Source organism: Lithobates pipiens, unplaced genomic scaffold (assembly GCF_037356315.1).
Source record: "Lithobates pipiens isolate NorthernLeopardFrog02 unplaced genomic scaffold, aLitPip1_a1.2 Scaffold_18, whole genome shotgun sequence".
Lineage (NCBI taxonomy): Eukaryota > Metazoa > Chordata > Amphibia > Anura > Ranidae > Lithobates > Lithobates pipiens.
This window is the reverse complement of record NW_027507758.1, coordinates 369,425,777-369,453,721: the sequence shown is the minus strand read 5'-3', so window position 1 is coordinate 369,453,721 and position 27,945 is coordinate 369,425,777. Positions and strand designations below refer to the sequence as shown.

General features: G+C 43.1%; 1 protein-coding gene across 18 annotated transcripts in view; it reads left to right on the top strand.

The window, feature by feature from the left end:
- Nucleotides 1–27,945, top strand: part of DIS3L2 (DIS3 like 3'-5' exoribonuclease 2) — an 867,027-nt gene that overhangs the window by 351,908 nt on the left and 487,174 nt on the right. For all 18 annotated transcript variants that reach the window (XM_077487662.1, XM_077487653.1, XM_077487654.1 and 15 more), the window contains 2 exons: nt 20,371–20,459; nt 22,185–22,432. In XM_077487662.1, coding sequence (XP_077343788.1) covers nt 20,371–20,459; nt 22,185–22,432 — 337 coding nt within the window. The remainder of the gene's footprint in view (nt 1–20,370; nt 20,460–22,184; nt 22,433–27,945) is intronic.

Below are 27,945 nucleotides of genomic sequence, written 5' to 3'. Positions count from 1 at the left end.
CCAGTCTGTTGGGCTGAGGTTGATCATTGGATACCCTCCTAGTAAAAGCGACCTCGTTGGTGAAAGATGAGTCTCTGATCAATATTCTGGGACTCAAGGCGATACCGTTATCCTTTAAAGCTAGACCTCTTGTCTGAGGTCATCCAACCCGGAATCAGACAATGCTATGAAAGCGGCTGCCTCCTACATTTGGGAGGGACCAGAAGAATTTGTGGATCTCATTTCTGGCTTAGGCAGAACTTCATGAACAGTGAACAAAATGCAGCCAACAATTGAGATGAGGAGAGGGTTTCATGGCTAGTGAAGGATAATGTCAACCATCTGGAGGTGTCGGCTAGTATACAGGACTTTTAAAATGTGTGACGAATCCTCTTGCAGTAGCAAACTGATGCTGTAATTCTAAAAGTGTGTAAATTTACTGTGTACCGTTTATTTCATCGTTCTTAGTAGTCTTCTCTAATCCTATTTGCCTTTATGCTGTGTGTCTGTCAGCTATTTTTTCTTCATCACTACAGGAGCTTTATTGTAGCTCCTTTGTAAAAACTATGAAAACATACATTTGATAACAAATGAGTTTAAAAAAAAAAAAAAAATGTTGTAACCTTTAAACACGTTAAATCACTTACCTCCATCATAATGTTTAACACTCATGTTGTACTTTTAGTAGAAGAGCTACCAGTTCTGTGTTTACATATGCATGTTTCTGAGGACTTTCTTAAATCTATGTAATGTACGTTAATAGAAGTTGATGGCTTTAAAATTGAATACGTTTGCAGCACATCTGTTCACTGCTGAGGTCTTGTCCTTGCTCTACAGCTGTTCTTGTGACAAATTAAGCCTAAACACAAGTGCTTCAGGTTAATGCAGTCACATACATGTAACCATCCTATACATCTTAATTATCCCTGGCGTTTCCTTGGCAAGGTTTTTGCAAAGCTTTTCAGCTTGAATTTGAGCCCCTTTGTAACACTGATGGTTCCTGAGCTCATGTAAATCTGAACTTTTGGTTTTGGCAGTTTTCAACATAAAAGCTGTTCAGCCAGCAATTTACAGAGATTATATATATATATATATATATATATATATATATATATATATATATATATATATATATATATATATATATATATATATATATATATATATATATATATATATATATATATAAAATATCTCTGCAATACATTACAGGATCATGACATACTCTCCAACTGTCAATTTAGGTTTATTTAGAGAGTAGCTACAATGTGTGGCAAATGGCTTATCCACTACATTTTGACTGTTCTTGCGTTTTTAAATTGTATAGCATGATTAAATCTGCACTTTCATCTTAAAGTGGAGGGCCACCCTGAAAAAAAAAAAAATATTAAAAATTCCAAAAAAATAAAAAAAAAAATGAATTTTTTTTTTACCAGAAATGCCTGTTGCTAGGCGCATAATCCTAATCTTCCTCTTCCTCCTCCGCGGAGATCTTCTTTCTTCTCTCCTCGTCGCGTTGTCTTCTGGGTAATGGGTCGCGCTGTGTTCTGGGAACTGTGTTCCAGAACACAGCGCGTCCCATTCACAAAGCGCTGCGCGACACGCGCATGCGCAGTAGAAAACGGGCAGTGAAGCCATAAGGCTCCACTGCCTGTTTCGATTAGAAGGAATGGTGGCGCCGGGACCCGAGGGACAGATGTCACCTGCCAAAGTGTTGGCACTGGGTCCAAGGGCCACTAGCCCACCAGCCCATGCCCTGGACTTTCGGCAGTTCCAGAGATTGAGGATTAAAAGACTTTTCTGTAGAGGAGAAACCACTTGGCGAACCCCCAGCAGAAGTGCTATCAGCAGGACAGAGTACTGAAGACATCTGCTCCACACTTGTGGCAGTTTCAGAGGGCCGAGCTGAGTAGTTGGTTGTTCTTTCCCAATGGATTTCAGAGATGCCGGGAGGGGAAGCAGCCATCCCCCCTCCCAACAAGTAGTCGTGTGCTGCTGGGACGTCCATTCTCTGGTACTGTATTCCAGGTAGACGCTACCCCAGAATATACCATCTACCCAGCTGAAGCGATGGCAACCGGACAGAGTCCAAGACCTCTGCCTCACACCTGCGGCAGTTCTGGAGGCCTGGGTGAGGAGGTGGCGGTCACTCCCGAGCAGCAGATCAGGATCCAGGGGGGAGAAGGAAGAGGAGGTTGTCTTCCTTCCCCAACAGTCAGCCAGAGTGGAGGAAACAATCTTCCCTCACCTACAGTTAGCCGGAATGGATGTGAGTGCTGAAGCGCCAATAGGGCAGAACATTACTGGCCTCTGCGCTCAACAATCCGCTCCGCAGCAGTTCCAGGGAGAGAATGCAATCGACACCTCACAATGGCAGCTTGAGCTAGTGTCAGTTGGTGGGCCTGCGGTCTCCACTAACAGAAACCCAGCAGAAGTGCTGGCAACAGGGCAAAGTGCTACTAACCTCTGCCCAGCACTGTCAACTTTGACGCTCCAGGGTGCATGGGCAATCGGCCTCCCTCCCCAGCAACAAGCTGATGTAGTGAAGCTCCTATGCCCAGCTGAACCACTGGCAACAGGACGGAGTGCTGCTGGCCTTTGCCCTCCACTAACACAGGATGGGTCTTCTGTGGAAGCGTATTGAGCTACGGTCTCCACTTGTATACCCCAGGGATGCTGGGCAGTTGGCATCATTCAGATATTTATTTTTTAATGGGCGATTCCCTACACCATAAGAACGATCATAGTAGCAGATCAGCTGCTTGATCCTCCTTACTGGATTCCTTCTCTAGGTCCCCGATCACACGGGAGAGCCCGGAGAAGCACTGGAGGTTGGCGGGGAGGGGGGAAATGTCCCCTCGCATTGCCCATTGGTGCTTCTCTTGGCTCTCCCGTGCGATCCGGGACCTGGAGAAATCTGCCAGCGCCCGAAGGTCAGAAAACAGATGGGCAAATGGTCCCTGGCAATCTGACTCTGAGGCCCGGGCATGACGTTATGAAGCCATGTCCGGGCCGTCAGAAGTAAACGCAGCCTAGATCTCGGCTAGAAAGCATCAGTTTTTTTTTTTTCTGTTTACTGCATGTAATCCATCAAGATCATGGAAAGAATTAATCATACTGATACCTTGTGAGTATTCGAAAGGAAGTGTGATTACTGGTCTTCATATCTGAGTTATTAATGATCTACAATGCTCCAGGGTTGTGGTTCTCAGTATTCATTTTTCAATAGGACACTTCATAATCTTCTGCAGTGGTCTTCAAACTGCAGGCCATGGCCGGAAGTGGCCTTTTGCTTGACTCGGGTCAGTATTCGTCCCGCTAATATGAGGCACTATTCCTCCCACTGTAAGCAATGTTGAGGCACCGTACCTTCCACTGACACCAGTAGGAGGGCACTGTTGCTCCCATCAATAACACTAATTGGGGCACTATCCCCCCTTCTAGCCACATACGCTCTTTATTTTTTTTCTCCTACTGACTATCAAGCCTGAGGAATTGTTTACTCCCTCCCACTGAATTTAGGGCATTTTTTTTCTTTGCTTTAATGTTTTTATTAAAGCCGAGGTTCACACAAAAATTGAACCTCCGCTTTTCGGAACCCTCCCCCTCCGGTGTCACATTTGAAACCTTTCAGGGGGGAGGGGGGTGCAGATGCCTGTCTAAGACATGGGAGTCTATGCCTCTTCCTGTCCCTCCACGCTATCTGCTTGGACACACACGGGTCCCAGAGACAGCGCGGACCATTCTCATTGTGAGACTTGGGCATGCGCAGTAGGTAACTGGAAAATTACGCCGCAACGCTTCACTTCCTGATTCCCTCACTGAGAATGGCGCCGGCAGCAGCAGCCGAGAGCCAATCTCGGGACTCCAGGAAAGGATTAAGTCAGCAGCTGCAGTATTTGTAGGTGCTGGTTTTTAATTTTTTTTTTTTTCTTAGGTGGACTCCCTCTTTAAGGTTTTGCATTATACATGAGAAGGAACATATAACAATTTGCATTTGAATATTTATGCTACATATGAGGTATAGTTAGAATATAGAGAACTATAGCAGTAGCCAAGTAAACCAGATAATACATATAGCCATAGAACCCCCCGATTCTAGTCAAACAGAACGGGCAATAGTTTTGAGACAACTGTGGGACTCCACTAGGAGTTTGTAGAAAAACTGGGCTTGCCACCAAGGCACTCAAACGCCCCTATCGTGAACAAAGTGGTTGGGGGCACTTCCTTCCAGATATTCGCCTATGGTCTTGCCGGTTTTCCGGTTGGAGTAATTGAGTCCTTCAATGTCTCGAATAATGCATGCACTTCAAATTCAACATCAGGGATGTGTTCCAATGGGTAGGCTCCTTGTCCAAGCCAAGGTTGGAGTTGTGTGTATTCTAGTTAGTATAGTCCATGAGTCCATCAGGAAACCTTTGTTTTTGTTATGGGGGAGGACGGGTAAAGGAAGAGAGGTGTACAGGGGGTGTATGTCTGTCAACAGTTGTCAGGAGTTTTTGTCTGATACTGCGTACTTGCCCCCAGATCAAGCTATGGTGGTGTTTGATGGGTTGCGGTATTCTGCAGATTCTGTAAAATCCAGCATTGCCTATGTTTTGTGGAATTTTGTCGGGGTATCTCTTGCTTGTTGGATTGGATCTTCCATTTCAGCGATCCTCCCAACCCTTTGGAACCATTCTGAGATGCTGGAGTTTCTGCCCTAAGCGAGAGATCTGCGTGTGTGCTATGTGTCGGGCCTCGTGATCCCTTGCGGGAAGTCTGGGTTTCTGTCGATTGGGGTCAAGAGCTCGGGTAACGAGGCTATGTTCAGCCTTTTACACACAGTCTGAAAATTCTGTCATGTAGGTCCAATTAGGGGGTGGGCAATGCTTTCCCTGGGGATCCCGTGAGGGCTGATCCATGGTAAGTGGTGGATTGGCAGCTGGGAGAACGCCTCCTAAAGTCTGATCCAGGCTTTAGACTGCGTGAAGTTGGCAGTCAACTATTCTGGCCAGATGACATGAACAGTAGTATTTATGTATGTCAGGGAGACCTATTCCTCCTTTCAGTGTAGGAGTCACTAATTTGTCCCTTCCCACACGAGGGTGTTTGGAGGCCCAGATGAATTTTAGCCATATCTATTTTGTATGCGGCGAAGAATGTTAAAGGCATTTTGATCGGTAAAGTCTGTAGGAGATGGGAGTCTGGGCAGGATATTAATTTCCACAATTGTTGCCCACCCGAACCATGAGAAGGAACCCTTGTTCCAGTTTTGGATATCTTTTTGGATAATTTTAAGAATTGGGAGAACGTTCCTGGCGTATAAGTCTGTTAGTTTCACTGGTAATTGGATGCCAAGATAGGTGATAGCATGTGTATCCCATCCAAAAGGAAAGTTGGCTTGGCAAAGTGTCACTGTTTTGGCAGGTAAAGAGACTTTTAGAGCCCTGGATTTTGCGAAATTGATTTGGTGGTTGGACAGTAATTTGAAGAGGGAGAAGTCTTTTAGTAGGTTGGGAATTGTGGTCTGAGGAATAACAAGATGTCATCCACATATGCCACTAGTTTGTACTGTCTTTAATTTCTACCCCTTTAATATCTGGGTTATCCCTGAGTCTACGGAGTATAGTTTCCAGTGTGAGCACAAATAGAGGGGATAAGGGGAAGTCTGACCGTTGACTTTAATTCTTGTTGTTGGGGACAAATGGAGTGCAAGGATGAACTGAAGCATGCGGTCTCGAAACCGCAAAGTTTTTAAAGCTTTTGCCATGTTGTCCCAAGCCACTGTCGAACGCCTTCTCCGCAACGAGACAAACCTTGTTTGGAGGATGTAAATAACCAGTGATTTACGCTAATGGCCTTCTGGGTGTTATCTCTTGCTTCATGTCTGGGGATGAATCCTACCTGGTCTAAGAAGACCAACTTGGGGATCAAAGGGAGTATGCCACTGGTGAGTATTTGTGTAAAGTTTCACATCGACGTTTAGGAGTGATATGGGCCTGTAGTTTGATACCATGGCTTTGTCTTTACCCGGTTTCAGTATCAAAGTAATGTGAGCTTCGGTAAGGTCTTTGCTATTATGAGGCGGGTATTGAGTAGCATGGTATTCACCCCCCTTGGCATTTTTTTTCGTGTTTTGTTGCCTCACAATCTCAAATTAACATGGATTGTTTGAGGATTTGCATCATAATTTTTTTTTTGAAGCAAACAAATAGGAAAATAACAGGAAAAGTCAATGTGCATAACTATTCATCCCCCTAAAGTCAATACTTTGTAGAGCCACCTTTTGCAGCTATCACAGCCCCAAGTCGCTTTGGAGAAGTCTGAGCTTATCTTACCACTGGGATTTTTGCCCATTCCTGCTTGCAAAACTGCTCCAGCTCCTTCAAGTTAAATAATTTACACTTGTGAACCGCAATCTTTAAGTCTGACCACAGATTTTCTATTGGATTGAGAGTTTTGGCTTTGACTAGGCCATTCCAACACATTTACATGTTTCCCCCTTAAACCACTTAGGTGTTGCTTTAGCAGTGTGTTTGGGGTCATTGTCCTGCTAGAAGGTGAACCTCTGTCCTAACCTCAAATCGCACAGTGCAGGTTTTGCTCAAGAACACCACTGTATTTAGCATCATCCATCTGCCCTCCACTCAGACCAGTTTTCCAGTCCCGACTGCTGAAAAACATCCCCACAGCTTGGTACTGCCACCACCATGTTTTACTGTGGATGGTGTTCTTTGGGTTATGTCTTGGGTTTGCACCAGACATGGCATTTTCTTTGGCCAAAAAGTAAAATTTTAGTCTCATCGGACCAAAGCACCTTCCTCCATACATTTTGGGAGTCTCATGCCTTTTTGCATACTCAAAACTTGCCATTTTGTTTTTTTGCTGAAAGCAATGGGTTTCTTCTGGCCACTCTACAATAAAGCTCAACTCTATGGCTTATTGTTGTCCTATGTACAGATACTCAAGTCCCTGCTGTGGAACTCTGCAGCTCCTCCAGGGTTACCTTGGGTCTCTGTGCTACCTTTCTGATTAATGCCCTCCTTGCCCTGTCCCTGAGTTTTGGTTTGCGGTCGTCTCTTGACAGGTTTGCTGTTGTGCCATGTTCTTTCCATTTGGTTATGATAGATTTGATGCTGCTCATAGGGATCATCAAATATTTGGATATTTTTTTATTTTTTTTATTTATACCCTAACCCTGACTTATACTTCTCAACAACATTGTCCCTTGTTTGGAGAGTTCATTGGTCTTCATGGCAGTGTTTGGTTAGTGGTTCCTCTTGCTTGCGGTGTTGCAGCCCCTGGGGCCTTTCAAAAATGTGTGTGTGTGTATATGTAGTGACAGATCATGTGACATTTAGATTGCACACAGGTAGACATTTTACAAATTATGTGACTTCTGAAGGTAATTGGTTGCACCAGCGCATTTTATGGGCTTCATAACAAAGGGGGTGAATACATACGCACATGCTAATTATCATTATAATTTATATATTCTAATTTTACTTCACCAACTTAGACTATTGTGTTCTGATCCATCACATATAATTCAGATTAAAAAAACAAAAAAAACAATGGAGGCTGTAATGTAACAAAATGGGTAAAAAGCCAATGAGGGTGAATTATAGTAGCTGACAGGCCATCGGGGCCGGGGCATTTATCTCTTTAGTTTCAGGGCCTCAATGGACTCATCCCACGTGATTGGTCTAAGTCTTCAGCCTCCTCTGAGGTAATGGGTTTTGGGCTGTATTGCGAGAGGAAGTTGGTGATAATCTCCTTCCTATCTGTGGTTCTACTTCCACTGGCTACAATCCAGTTCCCCTAAGGTCTGAAGGACCGTAAATCTGGACCTTTGCTTCGAAAGTTTGGAGACCCCTAAACCTAGTGTATTGGTTATAAGAGTTTTGGAATAGTCATTATGTCATCTGGTCAGACTTTGAATTCAAAGGACATGTTTTCATATTCTGTATTCTCTGTAGACGATTTGTGGCATCTGTATACCCTTTATATCTCTTTTGCTATACAGTGCATTCATAAAGTATTCAGATCACCTTCACTTTTTTCAATTTTGTTATGTAGCAGTCTCATTCGGCAGTTAACCACTTAAGCCCTGGACCATTTTCCAGCTAAAGGACCAAGCCCCTCTTTGCGATTTGGCACTGCATCACTTTAACTGACAATTCCGCAGTTGTGCGATGTGGCTCCCAAACAAAACTGGCGTATTTTTTTTCCCCCACAAATAGAGCTTTCTTTTGGTGGTATTTGATCACTTCTGCTGTTTTTAATTTTTTGCCCTGTAAACAAAAATAGAGCAACAATTTTTTGAAAAAAATGTGCAATATTTTTTACTTTTTGCTATAATATCCCCAAAAATATATAAAAAAACATTATTTTCCCTCAGTTTAGGCCGATACGTATTCTTCTTATTTTTTGGTAAAAAAAATCGCAATAAGCTTTTGGTTTGCGCAAAAGTTATAGCGTCTACAAAATAGGGGATAGTTTTATGGCATTTCTATAAAAAAAAATGTTACGATTTTTAAGCGATTTTTATTTTTATTTTTTTTTGTTTTTTGTGACTGCGACATTATGGTGGACACCTCGGACAATTTTGACACATTTTTGGGACCATTGGCATTAATACAGCAATCAGTGCTGTTAAAAATGCATTGATTACTGTAAAAATGTCACTGGCCGTGAAAAGCTTAACCACTAGGAGGCAGTGTAGGGGTTAAGTGTGTTTTTATTTTATTTTTTATTTTTATTTTTTAGCTGTAGGGGGGGGCGTGGCTTGGCGTCTGACGTCACTGATCGTCTTTCCCTATAACGGGGAACAGACGATCAGTGACAGCCTCACTAGGAAGCACGAGGAGAGGTTTGTTTACACTTGCCTCTCCTCGTTCTTCAGCTGTGTTACACGATCGTGGGACACCAGTGGCGCTCGGGTCCCGCGGACCCGATTGTCACGGAGCTCAGGACCGGGTCGCGAGTGCGCCACTGGCAGCGCACTTAACGGCTGGGCACTTAACCACCTCAATACAGTGCACTTACACCCCCCTTCCTGATCAGACCAATTTTCAGCTTTCAGCACTTTCACAGTTTGAATGACAATTACTCAGTCATGCAACACTGTACCCATATGAAACTTGTCCTTTTTTCCACACAAATAGCTTTCTTTTAGTGGTATTTAATCACTAGTGGGTTTTTTTTTTTGTGCTATAAATAAAAAAAGTAACTTTTGTGAAAAAAAATGCCTTTTTCTTTCTGTCATAAAACTTTACAAATTTGTAGTTTTTCATAAATTTTGGCCAAAATGTATACTGCTACATATCTTTGGTAAAAAAATAACCCACATTAGTGTATATTATTTGGTCTTTGTGAAAGTTATAGAGTCTACAAACTATGGTGCCAATCACTGAAAATTGACCACATCTGATCAGGCCTTCAGTACATCAGGTGTATCTCATTTCTTGAGATGCTAACAAGTCAGGAAAGTACAAATGCACCCCAAATGACCCCTTTTTAAAAAGTAGACATTTCAAGGTATTAAGTAGCATGGTGAGTTTTTTTTTTTTTTTTTTTTTTTTTTTTTAAGTTGTCATTTTTCCCCACAATTCTTTGCAAAATGAAGATTTATTTTTATTTATTTTTACAAAATTGTCATATCAGGTTATTTCTCACACACAGCATATGCATACAACAAATTACACCCCAAAATACATTCTGCTACTCTTCCCGAGTATGGCGATACCACATGTGTGAGACTTTTACACAGCATGGCCACATACAGAGCACCAACATTGAAGTGGCACTTTCAGACGTTCTACGAGCAAAAATGACACATCTCATTTCACAGCCACCTATTAAACTTTTGAAGGCCCTGGAGTACCAGAACAATGGAATTGCCCACAAAATGACCCCATTTTGGAAAGCAAACCTCCCAATGTATAATCTGTGAGGCATAATGAGTCTTTTGAACGGTTCATTTTTTTTCCAGAAGTTTTTGGAAAATATGGAGATTGAAAACGCATTTTTTTTTTTTTTTACACAAAGTTGTAAATTTATACGAGATTTCTAACATATAGCATGTATATAGCAAAAATGACACCCCAAAACACATGCTGCTACTCCTCACGAGTATGGCGATACCACATGTGTAGGACTTTTACACAGCCTGGTCCGATATAGAGGCCGAACATTGAAGTAGTACCTTCAGGCGTTCTAGTAGCATAAATGACACATCTCATTTCTTTCCTACCCATCACACTCTTGAAGGTCCTGGAGCACCAGGACAGTGAAATTACGCACAAAATGACCCCATTTTGGAAAGCAAACACACCGAAGTATATTCTACGAGGCATGGGCTGCAAATGGGTACTCAGGTACTCTGATGGGCTGCAGATGGGTACTCTGATGGGCTGCAGATGGGTACTCTGATGGGCTGCAGATGGGTACTCTGATGGGCTGCAGATGGTTGCTCTGATGGGCTGGTGACAGGTATTTGAATACTCTGATGGCCGGGTGACAGGTTCTCTGATGGCATAGTGACTGGTATTTGGGTACTCTGAAGGGCGGTGGTAGGTACTCAGATGGACTGTGACAGGTACTTGGGTACTCAGATGGACTGTGACAGGTATTCAAGTACTCAGATGAACTGTGACAGGTACTCAGGTACAGATGGCCTGGGCTCTCTGATTCCACCCATGAGTTCCATATTTTGGAAAACTTTTTTGGGCATTCTCTAGCCTCATATGGCAGCTTATATAGTGGTATTGCTTGGTTGATAATGGTAAGCCAGAACTTTATAGTCGAAGTAGACCATCACTATGCGTATAAAGCACTGAACATTTTTGGGTAAAGTTTCATCGTCTATGTCCTAGTAAGCATCTGAGAGGATTACATATGCTTGGTATCAGAGCTATAGAACTGATGAAGGCTGTAACTTCTGACCAGAACTTCCTTATTGGAGCACATTCCCATATTAGGTGGAATAATGTGCCATTGGCTATTCCACACTGAGTGCATAAAGGAGTAGATAATCTCTGCACTCTATATAGTACATTTGGCATGAAATATGCTCTATACAACAACTTTCGATAACAGTCTGAATTACCTTGTCCCTTGATGAGATGACAGAGGTTACCTGCAAGGGGAGAATCTCTCCCCAGATCTCCGTCATCTCCGGTATGTCTAAGCGCCACCTATGCTCAATGGTGGCAAGCCTTGTAATTCGTGGAGTAAGTTCCTATAGTAAGTCGACGCCAGTTTGGTATGAGAGGGGTCATTCAGTAGGTTTTCAAGAGGGGAGGATCTTAGTTCTATGTTTCTCAGACCAAGGCCATCTAACTTGTATCCAGAAGGACTTGAACAGACAGACAATTATCAGGAATCCCCTGGGTATAGAACACCAAATACACCAAGATACAATGTACCTACATATAATAGGTTCCCACCATTAAGTAGGGGGAACAAATATGCTCCGTATCCCTCATATAGGAGAGACTTTAGGGAAGACAGGGATTGCCAGCGAGACAGGCCCCCAGGGAGATGGAAGACCCGTGACCCCTACAGGAACCCTGGATGGAGGGGGCAGAATGGTAACAGAGTGGGAACCCAGAGAGGTTGCTATCAGAGAATGATGGAAGACCAAGCTCAAACCGGACCCCAAGGCTATGGAGAAGGGATGAACCCCAGGAATGGCCGGGACAGCAATCAAGGAAGGTATGAGACCAGTACAAAGAAATCCAGAAAGAGGAAACTGACAAGAGGAAAGAGGAGGGAGGAAGAAAGATGGCGAGAGTACTAGGACAAGGGATCTAAAACTTAAGTCATGTGCAATTTTCAGATGAGGAATTGAAGGTCCTTGATTTAGGACTAAAATACGCTCCAGACAAAACCGTAGACAAATTTGAGGTCTCTATTGACCTACAAAAAATCACAAGAAAGCTCAACTTAAACCTTTTGCGCTGAATGTAGATAACAGAATATTGGAGGATCCAGAATATGTACAGACCAACCTTAGCACTTTGTTAACTTTGTTCAACCCTAAGATACCGGGGAGTCAATGCCTGGTAGTTTTTAAAAAGATGGTAGAATATGAATTGGCGAAGAGACAAAAGAACCAACAATATCTGGTAAACCATCAAAGAAATAGGAAACAAACATGAAGTGGTAATATGCCCAGCAGATAAAGGCGAAGGACTGGTGATCTTGAATAAAAAGGATTATGAAGACAAGATGGAGAATCTATTGAAAGTAGAAAATATATACAAAAAGTTGAAAGGGGAGCCCAAAAATAAACGAGAAAAAAAACTGAAGACCTTTGTTAAAGGGGAAAGACATGGGAATATTAAGCATAAAAGAAGCTGAGTACTTGGTTTCAAATTCCACCAAGACCTCAGTTATGTTATACACCTAATATCCATAAGAGGCTAGATAAACCGCCCGGAAGACCCATTATCAGTGGCATCGGTTCAGTTTTCCCACGTCTGGTAGAGTACCTGGATAAATATCTTAAGCCATTGGTACAAAAGGGGAAATCCTGTCTAACTTGATAGCATGCAACTTATAAAAGATCTTAAAAAAATTAGGAGTGTAAACAACTGGCTGTCGGCCACTATAGACGTCAATTCACTGTATATGAGTATTATGCAAAAATATGGCCTAACAGGAGTGGAAAGGGCGCTACATGAGAACATGGGAATGAAACAGCAGCAGGTCGGATATATATCTTTTAAAGGTCTAAAACTCGTCATGGAGTGTAACTACTTTTTGGTACAAGAACTACTTTGCCCAAACAAAAGGGGTTGCCATGGGAGCACGCTATGCTTCAAGTGTAGCGTACCTCTTCATGAACATGTGGGAGAAGGAGCATGTTTATAAGAAGCGGATCCCCCAAATCAAGTTGTACCGAAAGTACATGGATCTCATCTTACTGTGGGATGGTACACCTGAGACATTCAAGAAGTTCCTTGAAGATCTGAATGTAAACAGATATGTGATTATCTTTAGCAGCAAATGGAACCACCAACATATTGACTCTCTGGATTTGGAGATTTTCAAGTGGGGGGAAGTTCTATCTACCTGAACATTCTTCAAAACAACTGATTGCAACGGTTACATACCCATTTCCAGTTGTCTCGACCCTAAGTGGAAAGGTAATATCCCTAAAGGCCAACTATTAAGGATACGTAGAAACTTTGACACACTTGAGGACTTTGAAGTACAGGCTGATATATTCACAGTTTCCAGGAGAAGGGATATAGGCAGGACAATCTTGTTGAGCTTCAGTCAGAAATCATGAGAATGGATAGAAACGCCCTGCTTGACCAAAAAATCAGGAAAAAGGACAGCCAAATGGAAATGGCTTTTATTACAGGGTTCAATAATCAATGTAAGGCCTTTAACATATTATGAAAAAGTACTGGCCCATCCTGAAAGACTGTCCTATCCAAAATTCTCTCTGCAAGACCCAAATTTGTGTATAGTAGAGCGCCTACCCTTTGTAACCATCTTGTCCATAACGTAATTTATCCCCCTAAACCGGTAAAGATCTTTTCAGAAATGAAGGGCTTCTATAGGTGCCAAAGATGCCTGCCCTGTAAGGTCAGTAAAAAAAAACTGCAAAGAAAAAGGGATACATTTAAATCCAAAACTGACCACAGGGAATACCAGATAAAGGAACTAATTACATGTCACAGTACCCATGTCACCCATGTCATTGAATGACCCTGCCATCTTCAGTATGTGGGTAGAACTACCAGCCCCCTATTCATGAGAATACGGGAGCATTTTAATATCAGGAAGGGGTTCCATAAACATAATTTATCACAACATTTTGATGAGGTATATCATAGGGACCCTACTGGTCTCAAATTTTATGGGATCAATCTTTTCAAGGATCACTGGAGAGGGGGAACAAACGGACCCTTATCTCCAGGAATTAAACAGGCTGGATTTATCGGTTGGGATCTCTTGCCCCTAAAGGCCTCAACCTTACTATAGATCTAAACTGTTTCATAGCTAATCCTTGATCCTTGGTGGTTTCTGTTAGAGGGAGGGGCTGTGTGTGACACATCACTGATCTTAGCTTTCGATCACAGGGTGCTATGATTGGTGACAGTGTCACTAGGCAGAACAGGGAGATGCTTGTTTACATTGGCATCTCCCCGTTCTTTAGCTCCGTGAGGTGATTGCTGATATCCCCGCTGACATAGAGTCCGCTGGACCTGCAATCCTACTCACGGAGCTCCTGGCAGTGTTGTGTGCGCACGTGACCACACGGCAAATTCAAAGGGACCTGTACACCCATTTTCCCAGCTGTGCCATTCTGCCAACGTAAATGTTCATGCGGTGGTCGGCAAGGGGTTAACCCTCCATCTGCAGATCATACACATAATATATACATTTGTCCATTTTGCTCATGATGCCCAAGCAATAAAATGCTTCTATCGCAAGTTATTATTTAGGTTTGAGTGTGCTCTGGTTTTTTCCTCCCCTCACCTTTACTTTTTACCAACGATCACATATATTTCACACATAATTTTTCTGTGTTTTTGAGTTCTACTTCATTATTATCTATTACTTTCTTTGCATAACAAGTATTGAGTAGAGTTTTTTCTGAGATGTGGATATGCTTTCCTCTTCCATATCACCCAATAGGCATCTAGCTGCTCTCCTACATCTATAGCAGTCTGGCAAATTCAACCTTCACATTTTATGAAGCCGTTGTGGGGTATACTATATCCTGTGGAGATAGTTGAATTGTAGCAGCTTATCACTGGCCAAGATTATCGATGGCTGCATTGCCTCCAAGACTCCTCTGTGATGGACGGGGATGTCCGCCTTCCACTGTGCAGGCACCCTGTCCATCCTGACCAAAGATGTCGTCAGTAGGGTAAAATAATATCTAGATATGAGCTTAGAGTGGTCTTCGTCTGTTATCTTGCGTTTGTCATCCAGTTCTGTAGTAAATGTCACTTGTGCTGACACTTGTGTGAAAACAAAAAATACACATGACATTCTGGCTTTTAAGTGCACCTACATTTTTTTTTTTTTTTTGAGTTTGATATTTGCATATAATTTTTGATGCAGTATTTCTCCTGTGCATCTTTGAAAATATAAAAATGGCTATTACTTTTTCTTAGATCTACAAATAATTTTGAACCCATCAGGTTACTGAAAATTTTACAGTGAACGTCAGTATTGTTTCCTTCTCTTGTGGAACTGCTATGTTAAGACATGAGTCTTAGATCACTGTAACTCTGGTAGACTTGGCATAAAATGTAATAGACCTTTCTCAAGCTTTTGTAATATGATGGTGGTGTTTGGAACTATTTCAGCACAGCTCGTGTGAGTTCTTAGGTCAAGTGTGTAATGTTGTTTTTATCTATTAAAAAGATTATGCATGAGAGGCTGTTTTTCCCAAATTGTACTGTAACTTGATAGAGATGAGTTATGATGACTACAAAGGTGGTTGGGTCGTTTGGCAGTCAGAGGAGAATGTTAAGTGTTTGGCGTTTAGTGGAATATGTGAATACATTTGATGAGCGTTACTCAAATGAGGTGTAGTCTTTTGGAATATGACTTTGGCTACCTATTAAAATTAAGAAAGGTTAGGGCATGGTCTCTGCTTTTGCTGTTGCCTCTATAATGTGTTAGGTCTCATTCACCACTGGCGCTCCTGCCTTTAGCTTTTCTAAACGCTTAACTGGAAATAATAAATCTCTTAATCGCATACATTACAGGACACAGGAATTGATTCATAAATATTGGGTTATATACATGGGTACTAGCTATATAACGCCACCCATTATGAGGCTCCCGTTTTTTGCTAGTGTCCTTGGGTGATGCACTGCTCTTTGGAGAATTTTTTTTTTTTATCTGACCAGTTTTCCTTTACACTCCTGACACATCTATCAAGATCCAACAGCTTAAAACCTTGGCTCACTAGCAGTTTCCACATTGGTTATCCTCTGTGTACATCTTGAGAACCTTAGCCAGAAACTACAGCAGCTGAGTTGGCCTGTAAGGTTTGCTTCAGGCACTGGATCCTGTGTTTTAATGCTAACTTTGATAAATGTTGCAATAGGTGAGTTGGCGGCAGTGCTCATTCCTATTGCACCCAAACCCTGCAGACCTACAGTTGGCTCTATGATAAATCGTCAGCATGTGTTTAAAGGGGTTGTAAAGCTTTGTTTTTTTATTTTCTAAATGGGTTCCTTTAGGCTAGTGCATTGTTGGTTCACTTACATTTCCTTTGATTTCACTTTTTAAATGTTTTTTTTTTTTTTTTTTTTTTCCTTGGCCGGAATTTCTCACTTCCTGTTTCTCCTCAGTAAACTTCACACCATCCTCAGAGCGGTGTTTAGTCAGCCAGAACAGCTTCCTGAGGAGGAACAGGAAGTGAGAAATTTAGAGAAAGGAAAACAAAGAAAAAAAAAACATTTAGAAGGGTCAAAGAAGGAAAAGGTAAGTGAACCAACAATGCACTAGCTTAAAGGAACCTATTCAGAAAATAAAAGAACCCTTACAACCCCTTTAAGTTTGGGTGTTTTTAAACGAACAGCCTTAAAACTGAACTATAAGAAAATGGCTAAATACACAGATGACGTGCATATATTAGAGCTCTTGCCTGTTTGTTTCTCATCCAGTAACAGCCCTACCAGACAACACAACCAGAATGGCAACGCAGATTTTCTCTACTGCAGCTATAGTACAGTTTGAGCACCACCTCATCCCTAGACTGTGATTAGAACATAAAGGTGAAGCAGCACAGCACTCACATTGTTCATGTCAGTGAGTGATCTCCTAGGAGAGCACTTTGGAACTGATGTCCTGCTCTAAATCGTGCATTGCCGTAACATCAGAGCAGAGTTGCTGAGGTGCAGTGGTGAGGGGGGGTTTAGTTACAAAGATGAGCACTGATGGGCACAGAAGTAAGAATTGATGAGAGAGGATGACAATTGAGCACTGGTGACAATTTAACTTATTTTAGCATAAAAGTTAGATCTTCTGTGGGGTGCAGGGGTGAGCTGCAAATGGTGGGGTGCAGAGGTGAGTGATTGGTGTTGCTGGGGAAGATTTTTACTTGGTTAGGAGGGACAGCACAGCATACATGCAGAATAGCATACATAGATCATTGGTTTAACAATGTCCCTTTATCTCACACTGTAAAAATATTCCACACCCACTCTACCACAGACCACATCACTCTGTCTCCACCCCTTCCCAATCTCAGTTTGAGTTCCTGCACCAATTCTGTGAGGAAAAAAAAGCCCTGGAGATGTGTCATGTAGAGAGGGGTGGGGTGGTGTGGGGTAGTGTGGGTTTAGGCTGCAGAGGCACTGTGATTGGGGGTGGCTTATGATTTTTAGGGGCACTGTAATTACAGTGCAGTCCCCTTTACATTAGTACCCCGTTTACATCACCGTCTCCTTTATATAATAGTTTCCCCTTTACAGAACTGTCCCCATTACATTAATGTGAAGAGGCACTGTGAAGTAAAGAGGAGCTGTGGAAAGACTCAATGAATAGGCCCCCTCCCACCCCCTGGTCCCTGGGAAAATTGGCTGCTGTGAAACTGGTCCCTGGTGCCAAAAAGGTTGGGGGCTGCTGCTCTAGAATTTCCTGGTAGAGGGCTTTGCTGACTTTGGACTTAAAACAGTGGACCAACACCAACAGATGACACGGCTTCCCAAATCATCACTGACACTGAAAACTTCACACTGGACCTCATGCAACCTGGGTTCTGTTGCTCTCCACTATTCCTCCAGAATCCGGGACCTCAAAGGGCTTTTAAACCTTTGTGGTTTTTCACCTCCATGCATTCTATGCATGGAGGTGAAAAACCTCTTGTAGTGCAGCAGCCCCCGTGTGCCCTAGTTTTACTTAACCACTTCGCGCCCAGGCCAATTCTGACATTTCTCTCCATGTAAAATTCCAAATTTTTTTGCTAGAAAATTACATAGAACCCCCAAATATTATATATGTTTTTTTTAGCAAAGACCTTAGAGAATACAATGGCGGTCGTAACTTTTTATCTCGCACGGTATTTGTGCAGCAATTGTTCAAACACGTTTTTTCAGAAAAAAAATGTTCATGCTTAAAAAAACAAAACATAAAGTTAGCCCAATTGTTTTGCATAATGTGAAAGAGGAAGATACGCCGAGTAAATAGATATCCAACATGTCACGCTTTAAAATTGCACGCGCTCGTGGAATGGCACCAAACTTTGGTTTTTAAAAATCCCCATAGGCGATGCTTTAAATTTTTTTACTGGTTACATGTTTTGGGTTACAGATGTTTAGAGCTAGAATTATTGCTCTCGCTCTAACGTTTGTGGTGATACCTCACATGTGTGATTTGAACACAGTTTTCATATGTGGGCGGGACTTACGTATGCGTCCGCTTCTGTGTACGAGCTCACGGGGACAGGGGCGCTTTACTTTTATTTTTTTTATTTTTTTTTGACACTTAAAAAAAAAAAAAAAAAAAAAAAAAAATTGATGACTTTTATTCCTATTACAAGGAATGTAAACATCCCTTGTAATAGGAATATGGCACGATCGGACATATTTACAGTGAGATAAGATATGGGGCCAGATCGGCGCCGTTAATTTGAATATAGAGGCCGGGCGTGACGTCATAACATCGCGCCCGGCCTCCGAACGATCATAGAGACTCCGGGGACGATCTGGTCTGCCGGAAATCTCTATGGTAACTTGCGGGAGCAGGCGGATCCTGTGACCGACTCACCGATGGAAGCGGAAATTCTAAGGCTTCACGTACATGGGACATTTTTACAACCTCTCCTGAATGATTTAACTTGACCGATAGTAGCTGACGTTTAAAATGTCAGTTTTGCCGCAGTTGCATGCCGCGTTGAGCGTTTCAAATAGCCAAAAATGAAAAAGTCTGTAAACGAAACGCAGCTAAATGCATTTACAAGCTGTTACAGGTGTTTGGCATTTCAAATGCCTTAACATCCATCCTGAAGACATTTTTTTTTTGTTCCACAAAATGCTTCTAAGCTCAACTGCATAGAAACGACTATAAATGACCCTATGTACATGTACTGATAAGATAACACAGGAGAGTTCAGGAGCAGCTGAAAAAAAAAACGCCCAACTGCTCCTAAACGTCCATTTACCAGCAGCAGTGTACATGAATGGTAAAAGTAGGTATTCCTGCGCCAACTCAGAGAAACTAACTGGCGTTCTGCTGCACTGACTGAGGGAAATATCTGAACCCCCAAAAAATTATTAAAGATAAGGAGATAGTGGTGCGCTGTATAGAAAGGGCTAGGATCAGATCACACCAGAAAGAGTGAGGTAGCCATTGGCAATCGCTTCAGTGGTAGTAGGCAAAAGTATCAGATAATAGAATCAAGCAGGTGAGTATTAAGAATAAGTAAAAGAAATTCAAAAATGGTATCGCATAGCTGATGTGCAATAAAGTGCTTTTTAAAAATAAAACCCGCATAAAGAACAGTAAAATAAAAGCATATATACGTTTCTGTACACGTAGTGTTTGCCAGAATACAACGCAGGTGTGGCAGTGAGTATTAATGGTGATAAACCCACGTGCTATATAAAAATAAAGTGCTGGTATCTCAACGTGCAGTTACAAATATGTAAAAACAAGGTACAATCAATAAAGCACCAAGCATCAAAAAACGTATATAGTTAAAAATTGTCCATAAATATTTCCATTCATAAAGAAACTGCGCGGTGTAGGGGTATTTTGGATCCAAAAAATATATAAAGTGCTGGTGCTTACACAAAATTCAATATAAAAGTGCTGCGGGTGGTGGATATCCTGTGCGGTCCTTTGTGGTAATTGTATGGGTGTCCCCTTACCTTACTGCTGTAAGGTTACAGCATAGACTTGTGTAACTTTGTGGTCCTTGGTTACTGTCCCATTTAAGGATCTTAATTGTGGCAGCCCATGTCCTTACTGGTGTTCCTATCCTGCCTATTCCCAGCGTGTGTGTCCCCTTTAAGAGTAGTATTTTAGGGTGTGCAGGAAGGAGGATCTCACCAGTATACCATATAAGTAGGGATTCAAAAAGAGGAGGTATACCCCATTCGGTAGTATTTAAACAACATTTCTTGAATTTACAACTAAAAGCAGGTACTCGCATAAACAAAAGGAAAACAGAGCAGTGTACAAACGAGCAGCAAGCTCGATTAGCATCACTTCCGGTGGCACTTACATCTCAAGATTAGACATTTGGATTATAACAGATGGATGCTGGGAGATGGTTCTTTTTAAAGCCTGACACCAGACATAAGTAGAAAAGTGATATAAGGACAAGTAGTGTGCATGGGACTATGTCAAAATGCCAACATATTGCAACCTTTTGTAGTCTTTATTTTAACGCTCCATTTTTTCTCTATTTTGTAAAATTAGATGTCAGAGCCAAGCCAGCAAATACTGGAAGAAAAGCACCCTGTAACTACAGTGCCACACCAGATGATTGCCTTCAGAAGACTGCAAAGGTAAATTGATCTTTTTAACACATATGGAGGGGGGAGCACTAAAACAGTTGATGTTAATAAACTTGTCACATTATGTGTACCTTCTGCTTGTTCAGTTTAAATAGAACTATTGGAAATTTTTTATTTTTTCTTCCTCCCAATTTTGGTTAGAGTAAGTGAAGCTTGTAACCACTGTCAGATTTCAGATTTGGAGTTGATTCCAAAAAGAAAGTTGGAGGAAATCCCTGTAAATTAAAGGAATTCCTTGAGAGACCCCTTGGTCACCAGAACTACCTTTCCCATTGTAAAATATATTGCAGAAGGGTGTACCCAGTACGTGATCTGACACTTTCGGTTCTGGGGCGTGCCCCTCCACTGTGATGGGACACAGCGGGAGCCAATCACCAATGTCCACAGATCGTTCCAGTGATTAGCAGGACTGCGTTCTTCCTATGTAAACAACGCAGATTGCTGTTCTTTCAGAAGGGAAGGTAGAGCTCTTGTGTTTCTGCTAGAGAAGGAACACAGATCTCTACCTTCCCACAGTAAATGCACCCCACCTAGTTTTAGCACTGATCACTGTATTCGTGTCACTGGTTGCCAAAAACATGTCAGGTGTCACTTGGTGTCGGATTTGTCCCAGTCCCGTTATAAGTTGCTGATCGACACCGTTACCAGTAAAAAATAAATAAAAATTCCATAAAAATATCCCCTAGCTTGTAGACGCTGTAACGTATATTGATTGGCACAAACCCAATCAATATAAGCTCATTGCAGATTTTTTTAACCCAAAATATATATCAGAATACATTTTGACCTGAAATGTTTTATAGCGGAAAGTAAATTATTTATTTTTGTTGTTTTATAGCGCAAAAAATAAAAAACACATAGGTGGTCAAATACCACCAAAAAGCTTTTTGTGCAAAAAAACATAAATTTTACTTGGGTTCAGCGTCGCATGACCACGCAATTGTCAGTTAACATAATGCAGTGCCGTATCACAAAAAAAGCTTGGCCGGGAAGGGAGTTAAATCTTCCGAAGCTGAAGTGGTTACTCATTAAGCCAACATCAATAAATGGTGTATTGCCTACTCTCAATATGTGCTCGGTCACTATGGGATTCATTTTCTGTGTTCTGCAAAAAAAACTGGTTGATCCTGTGGTTCTCTCTCCCCCTACTGTCCATAACCCCTCTGCAGTTGGGGATTTTGCAGAGCAGTGTTGGCAGCTAGTGTACATGCTCAATTTTCAGTGTATTTTTTTACCCTGAGCATTTCTTCCCTATCACATCTGAACAGCCCATGTAACTAGATTCACACATGAGGACATATACACTGTAGAAAATAACAGCCCACTCACTCCTTCTCCATGCCCACTAACCAGCTAAATGCATTAAGGTGGGATATTACATCAAGACATGGGCAGGAGGGGTGTAATACAGCCTGTGACTGGCAGAAATCCACCCACATGTTGCCATAAAATTAAGATTTGATTTCAAATGTAGAAAATTTCAAACAGTTTATTGATGTTAATTATTTTTACTCTGTATTCCAACGGCTATTTTTTTTTTTTATACATATGACCAGTAGCAGAAGACTAGAAGCTCCTCCTGCTTATGTTCCCTGAGTCATGTGACAAGCCACATACAGAAAGAATAAATAATGTAAATTAAACTGTGTTTAGTATCACACTAAGTTTTTTTTTTTTTTGTTCATTGTAATTTGTACATTTTTATTTTTATCATAGGTGGTTTACATTCTAGAGAAAAAACATTCAAGAGCAGCCACAGGGTTCATTAAACCTATGACCGATAAGAATGGGGATCTTGCCAAGAAGTTTGCTTTGTTTTCACCTGTGGACCACAGACTTCCTCGAATCCTTGTGCCTCTTGCTGACTGCCCTACAGACTTTGTCACCAGACCACAAGATTATGCCAGTACCCTTTTCATCTGCCGCATAACTGCTTGGAGAGAGGACAGCAACTTTGCTGAAGGGTAAGAGTTTAATTTTGGAGGTTTGCTTCTCTTTTGCCTTGGTACTTACTGAATGCTGTTTAACTTCACATCACATTTGTTAAATTTAAATGATAAAATCTTCTTTGGAATATTACTGTCTGCAAATTCAGTGGAAGTGCAAGTAATTCTATAACTTGTTGGAATAATTTGAAATCAGATGTATTTTACTATTAAGCCTGTCGTGTCACTTTTTTTTTCTATGAAGTGTTTTTTTTTTTATTTGCCCATAATGGAATTTGAAAGCCTCTAATGGAGGGAAGCCATTAATACGATGTATCATGTGACTCCCAATTTGTGGTTCAAGATGTACCTGTAAATAGAAAATTGAGTGTTAATCCATGGCCTTAATGGCCAGCCTTTCTCTTTAGCCACTCTGTATTTGGCAATATAACCTAAATATGGCTGGCAGAGGGCCATATAGTTTCCAGGTGTAAAGCACCTGTGCAGTCCTTTGTTAGTCAAACCACCCTGTGTGTTCCTTTTTTAGAAATTATTTTCAAGGGTTTAAGGTTTAGTAAGAATGAGAACAGCACTGACTAATCAACTGTTTGGATGGAAAGAAGGTCTTGAAACACTGGAACCCGACATGCCTGTCACAGTTGAACTTTTAGAATTTGGGAAGAGAGGAAAGAATAATTATGATGATGATTAGGAAAAGTAAGTGCATCTGACATGCATGTAATTGCTGGGTTAAGGGTTGCACAGAGGAAGCACCTTGGGTGTGGTTAATAAACCGCAGAAAACTGCTGAAACTGAGAGAGTCACGATTTGCTAAAATCACTAGAGGAATTCATGGCTTAAATTTTGACTAGTTCATTTAAAGTTTGAGGTTCAGTTTGGGCATCAAAGCTGCAGTCCAAAAACAATAGCGTTTCAAGAACTACTCTGATATTGTGTGATTTCATAAATTAATTTTTACCCTTATTAATATTGCTTACTACATTCATGGCGTTACTAAAATTGTAGCGTGGGGAACGCGTGTGTATTTTTTCTGGTGTGGAATGTACTGTATAGCATGGCATTCAAATGCACACGATAGATTAATGTATGTATTTCTTTTATCTGCCTTGTTTAAATTACTATATTAAAAAAAGCAGGAAATGTGTGGAATAAAATGCAGATTATCTGCACTGCAGTGTTTACCACTACATTAACTCTTACACTAGCAGACCACTTCGGTTTTTTTTATTTTTATTTATGTATCTACTTTTGTCTTGTATACATGGTATTTGGGATGTTGAGAGCTTTGGAGCTTCAAGCTCAAAACACTCAAATGTTTAAGGGGCCGAAGACTTTAATCTAATAATAGACTTTTTTTAAATCAAATTTTCTCATAAAATATTCAGATATGGTTAGTGATTTTATTTTAAGTTAAAGTTGAAAACTTCACCAAAAGGGCAAATTCTACTTTTAATGCCTTTTGTCCCTTATCGCTTTGGCCTACATTTATTTTTTTTGGGGAGGGAGCGGGTAATGACTTTTGACCATTGCTCCCGCCAAGTGGAAGTTTGGGCCCCACACCTTTGCCTGCAGCCTTCTGGGACAGGTCACGTCCCAAGAGGCTGCAGAACCATTCATAAAGTGCAGCACGGTTCACACATGTGAATTGCGAATCCGGCTGTGAAGCCACAAGAAGTCACTGCTGGTTTCCCTTGGCAAACATGCTGGTGCCAGGGACCTAAAGACTGGTGAACAAACCTGCTTGGATGACAATGGCACTGGATCCTTTAACAGGTAAGTTCCCCTTTATTAAAGCGACATTAAAGCTTCATTAATTCTTTTGTTCACTGACTGACACAGCTCCATTAACCTTGACCATAGGGTTGTTGCGCCACCTTCAGGAGAGGACTAGGCAGAACATGTTATACATGTGAAAAAACAGAACAGTAACATCCCCTCAGCCTGCCTCCTGCAGCTCAGTTTTTTTTTTCTGCCTAGTGAAGGAGATGGACCTAGAAACCCTGCAGGGTATTTTTTTTGCAGAAGTTTGCCTTTTGCACAAGATTGTCGGATCCTTTGATCTACTATCAACAGCCGGCTGGGTGACAGGCGTGATACCCTTATCCTTGTAGTCTCCCCAGCCTGGCTATCAAGCGTTTGCAGACCATAGCTACGCACCGGATCAGCCACGACATGCCCCTCAGGCTCCAGGGGTGGCCGCTGAGCGCAACGCTCCGGGGCACACTTACGACCGGGCTACTGATGTCTGTGTCAGTGTGCCATGGCCAGCAGCCACCCTGTACTGATCGGAGAGTGGGTCTGTGATGGGATGTCCCCAGCTCATCCGGATGGCAAGTACAGCTCTCCCTGCCTCAGCAGGGTTGAGCAGCTGGGCATTCCCTGGGAGGTCGATTCTGCGGTCCCTCTCCTCCCTCTGTTCTCTCCCTGTCCCTTTATTCCCTCCCCCGTGGGAAATGCTGCATGATGGGCTGCTGAGCGGTGTGTGTGTGCGCCTGTAGCCAGGGGTCCCCTGGGGGGCTCTCAGCTCAGATTGGGGGCTGCGCTGGGTGTTTGTGGTCTTCCCGATGGGTGTCTGGAGGTCTGCATGTGCTGATCACCATAGCGCTGTTCTGCGGCTGGTTTCCTGTCCTTTCTCTGTGTACAGTTGTTTGCCATTTTTGGTGTGCCTCAGTGGGAAGCATGGTCAGGGGCCATTTTGCTGTAGTTTGGAGGCCATTTTCCCTGTGATTATGTCTTATACTGGGCAGCCATTTTTCACTCGGGACACCTGGGAGCTGGCACAGGACGCAGGCACTTGTAGCTGAATGGCACAGAGCTCAGGGTGGTGAGACATGCAGTGGGGCCCCCTCAGTCTGCAGCAGCTAGGAGGGTGGGACTGTGCACCTGTCCTAAGTCCCCAAGGGTGGCAGACAGGGTGGGTTAGTATGGATTCAGAAACTGATGTTTCTTCCCCCGAACTCCTTGCAATTGCAACCGGCTCGTCTGCAAGCAGTGCAGTGCCTTTTGACGCTTGTCGGCAGTCCTTAAAATGTTGCCAAGGTGGAGGCGGTGTGCGGGCGCAAGGTGGTAAAAAGCAGCCACTGCTCCCTCCTCCGCAAGAAAAGCGCTAGTTGGAGCACTTATCACAGCTGTGCGTGATACCCTGAAGATTCAGGATACAGCAGGTCCTTCTGCTGAAGTAGCAGTCCCTTTGGGGTCCCGTAAGCCAGCCCGTGCACCTAAAATGTTCCGTATCTGACTTATTTTGATAACTTCATATACAAGGAATGGTGGTGACTGGAACGGACCTTTTCAGTCCCAAAAAGCATGGCATGTGTTACCCCTTTGAGGAGAGCCTTCTTAAATAATAGTCGGCTCCTCCGGTTGTGGACCCCCCAGTATCCAGGTTAAATGACCACGATCCCGGTAGAGGGGACTCCTGTGTTTAGGACCCCAGGGGCAGGAAGGCTGAGGCAGTGGCCCGCTCCTTGCTTACGGTTGTGGAGCAATACGACCAGTACTGGCCACAGCACTTGTGTCCCAGACACTTACTGAATGGGCAAAACTTTTGCACCATGAATTGGAGAAGCAGCAGGCTAATCCCGTCTGCATGGAACTAGCAGACCAGTTAGTGCTCGGCCTTAAGTACGTTTGTGACATGGTCCTGGATACACTTCCTCTGCTATCCAGGCTTCAGTGTCAGCAGTGGTGCTGAGGTGCCAAATTTGGCTAAAATGCTGGTTTGTGGACCAGGCTTTTAAAAAAGCCTTTACGGATCTACCCTTCCTTGGTGAGCTGCTCTTTGGAGCCTCGTCGAATTAAATTTTTAAGAATGTCACAGGTGGGAAGAGTACCTTGCACCCACAGGCCAGGAAGACTAAGGAGCCACGCCGTAGGCAAGGGCCCTTATTTTCCATTCAAAAGAGGCTTTTTCGTCCATCTGGGACTTCGGCCAAACACTCCTAGTCCGATAGGACGACCTCTGAGGGACAAAAGCCTCCCTGAAACTGCGAGCAAAAGTCCTACCGATTGAAGGTTTGCCCCCGTCCGTCATACGGGTGGGTGGGTCGCCTTCGGGAGTTTGCAGCCCAGTGGGCCTCTCAGCTATCTGACCAATGGGTCTGCAAACTGATTTCCTCTGGCTACAAGATAGTTTCTCTCTTGGCCACCAAACAGATTCTTGCCCTCCAGCATACCCTTACTCCCGGCTCGCTGGAAGGCTCTATTGGGGGCAGTATGGGACCTGCTAAGCCGCAGGTTGTTAGTGCCTGTTCTGAGCTTGAAAAGGTTCCAGGGGTTCTACTCCAATCTGTAGTTCCCAAAGGAAGGGGTACATCCAATCTTGGCCCTAAAAGCCTCAATTGCTTTGTTAAAGTACAGAGGTTCCGCATGGAATCAGTTTGCTCAGTAGTCGCACTCCAGCAAGGGCACTCCCTGGCATCTTTAAAGGACATCCAGGATGCATACCTGCACATACCCATATGCCTCGGGCATCAGAGGGTCCTGCGATTGCAGTTGGAAGCCCACTATGAGTTTGCGGCTCTCCCTTTTTTGGTTTGGCTTCACCACCCCAAGTCTTTACCAAGTTATTGGCTCCAATTTTGGCATTGTTGCGACAACACGGAATCGCAATCGTAAGTTACCTGGAATTAATGGCGGATGTGGCGATCACCATGCAAACCCTGCAGGAATTTGGGTGGCTGTTGAACCTATAAAAAGTCGGTGCTCATACCGACTCAGCGCTTGGAGTACCTAGGCTTACTGCTGGTCTCCATGGAAGTGAGTGTTTTTCTCCCTTCAGACAAGCTGCAGACTCTGAGCCGCAGTAAAACTATTGACGAACTGCAGGAGTCGTTGCTGCACTTCTACATGAGTCCTGGGGGCCTTCTTCGAGGCGGTACTGTACGCACAGATTCACACCAGAGTGTTGCAGAAGGAGATATTGACAAAATGGGCAAATCTCCATTATCCCTGGATCAGCAGATTGGAGTGAGCCAGTCAGTCAGGGACTCCCTGCTCGGGTGGCTGAGGTCCCCGGCACTTTGGTCCAGGAAGTCGTTCCTACCTCTACATTGGACTGTGATCACAACAGATGCCAGCCTGACCGGCTGGGGTGGAGTACTGAGTGCAGTCGACCCAGGGCCTCTTGTCGGGGGAGGAATCAATGTTGCCGATCAATGTGCTCGAACTCCAATCGCTCAGGCTATGCCTCTCCACATGGTCGATGAGACTACGAGGCCGTCCGATCAGAATCCATTCAGACAACGCCATGGCGGTGGCATATGTCAACCATCAAGGAGGAACAAGCCGCTCGGCTGCAGAACGGGGGTTGCTCACATCCTTCAGTGGGCAGAGAGACATGTACCGGCCTTGTCAGCCATTTACATCCCGGGAGTAGAAAACTGGCAGGTGGACTGCCTAAGTCACCAGACCCAGAAGAATGGGCGTTGCAGCCGGAGGTGTTCAGGCTACTTTGCCTGCAGTGAGGCACACCATGTCTTCTGGCCTCCCGTCTCAATCAGAATGTGCCAAAATTTGTGTCCAGGACAAGA